We start from the raw sequence: 2,040 nt of genomic DNA, 5'->3' as shown, positions 1-2,040 counted from the left end.
GTTCATGCCAATATCCAGTTGAGAAATATTCCCATCTTGAAATAGAAATCAGGTCAACTATAAGAAATATTATGTGGAAGCTAAGTCTTTTTCAGTGTTACATGTGCCTCACACTCTATGGGATAAATGGCATATAGGCTGAAGGACATTCACTATGACAGAAAGAAACATAGATTAATAGATTATGTGTTTGAGCAGAAATTTTGATGTACATAAGCTCAGATGATATTTTCACTTACCCATACGGAATATCTCTATTTCCCATTAACTTTGTGAATGATGGATCATCCAGTTCTGGGATAGAGGGAGGTTTTTTCTTCATAATAATATCTTTGTATTGAGGATCAGTGTTAGGCCAAAACCACACAATATCATGATGCACTGTACTGGGATAAACTGCTACACATGCTTTCTTGAATGTGTGTACCTGCATTATTTGATGGAAATGACAATTAAAATCCATATTTGACAAGGTGCTGAGAATGTATGCAAGAAGAAGAAATGAAAAGAGCTATACCCTAAACAATCTTCCTCAATGGTTACTTTATCCATGTAAATATTAGGGGACACAATTTAATTCCAAAATAGCATTGTCTGTATCATCACAAATTGACAATGACTATCTACTAGTTTACTAAATGGATTACTATATTTGTTAATTTCCAGTAGGATTATCATAGTTTCATTTTGTAGGCCTTCTTTTAGCATTTTCAATGTTTTAGCAAATTAACCAAATTGCACCTGTGCTGTGCTCCGAGGTTAACAATTTTTTTTTTTTTTCAGTTCAAGTTAGTACAGTAGCTTGGCGGGTGGCCTACTCAATTGAAAGTAAAATTGATCATGCTTAAAAGTTCAATCAATTACAGACACATGGACAACAAAAGGCAACCTATAATGCTTCAATCTTAATGGACTAATGCTGTATTTGATCACCTAGGAAAAAAGTAGAATCTTGAATTTCACCAATCACCATAGATGCACAAAACCTTTTAACATTTATCTCCTCTATGATAGTCTAACATATAACCAAGAAAAAGATTAACTGAAACCCAAAAATGCAAAATGTGTGTGATGCTATTATTGGAAAAAAAAGTCGCATAAAAAATAGTTTTAGGCCATGAGAAAAATGAACAGAGACTAAAGTTAAGGAGTTCTTACAGGAGGAGACTAAAGTTAAGGATTTCTTACAGGAGGACCATCTGGTGGTGCTTGGGGGATAAACTTGCAGTCTCCAGAGCCATTGAAGCACCAACCATGGTAAACACACTGCAACCTCCCCCACCGATCAATTCTTCCTTCAGATAATGGGGCCAATCTATGAGGACAAGTATCATCAAATACCTTCCAGGCACTCTCATTCCTATCCCACCAAACCACCACATCAAGGCCCATCATCTTCTTTGCATGTGGCACCCTCTTGTCCAGATCACAAACTGGCATAACTGGATACCACTGAGAATACCAATCAAACTTCTCTCCATGGGAAGCAGCTTCAAACTCTGGCTCAGGTGGTTGAATGGATTCTGTTGAAACAGAGGATGGTGATGATGCGGTGGTGAAAAGCTTGAATTTTGATATGTTCGTTTGAATTCTTGAGAAAGATGATGTTGGTAATGTATTAAACTGGGAATTCAAGAATTTGGGTTCTGTCGAGTGAAGCTGGGACGTGAAATGATGGAATAGAGGAGGTTCTAATGGTTTCCATGGCTGACTGTTTTAGCGCTGAAGCCAGAGGGATAGGGAGAAAGGAAGAGAGTAAAAAGGACATGAGGCTGGAAATGCAACTTATTACTAAGGTAGTCACTCACTGAACTTGAGGCTCTAAATAAACTATATATATGCGTGTATATATATATATATATATATATATATATATATATATATATATATATATATATATATATATATATATGAAATTAATTATAATATCTTTATTTCTTGGACAATATTTTAAAAATCCTTTTCAAAGAATTTTTAACCATCCATAATAATTTTTTTGGATAAATTTTCAATATAGTTAACATACTTTCTTTAATAATT

At 34.7% G+C, this 2,040-nt stretch overlaps 1 protein-coding gene across 1 annotated transcript; it reads right to left on the bottom strand.

The window, feature by feature from the left end:
* Positions 1 to 219: 219 nt before the first annotated feature.
* On the bottom strand, positions 220 to 1,716 carry LOC131177240 (protochlorophyllide-dependent translocon component 52, chloroplastic-like). Its single transcript, XM_058142205.1, has 2 exons — positions 1,189 to 1,716; positions 220 to 427 (listed from the first exon to the last, which is right to left on the bottom strand). Exons 1-2 carry the CDS (start codon positions 1,438 to 1,440, stop codon positions 236 to 238), a joined length of 444 nt encoding a protein of 147 aa, XP_057998188.1. The 5' UTR covers positions 1,441 to 1,716; the 3' UTR covers positions 220 to 235.
* Between the last annotated feature and the right edge of the window lie 324 nt (positions 1,717 to 2,040).

Source organism: Hevea brasiliensis, unplaced genomic scaffold (assembly GCF_030052815.1).
Source record: "Hevea brasiliensis isolate MT/VB/25A 57/8 unplaced genomic scaffold, ASM3005281v1 Scaf374, whole genome shotgun sequence".
NCBI lineage: Eukaryota > Viridiplantae > Streptophyta > Magnoliopsida > Malpighiales > Euphorbiaceae > Hevea > Hevea brasiliensis.
This window is presented reverse-complemented; position numbering and strand designations above follow the sequence as displayed.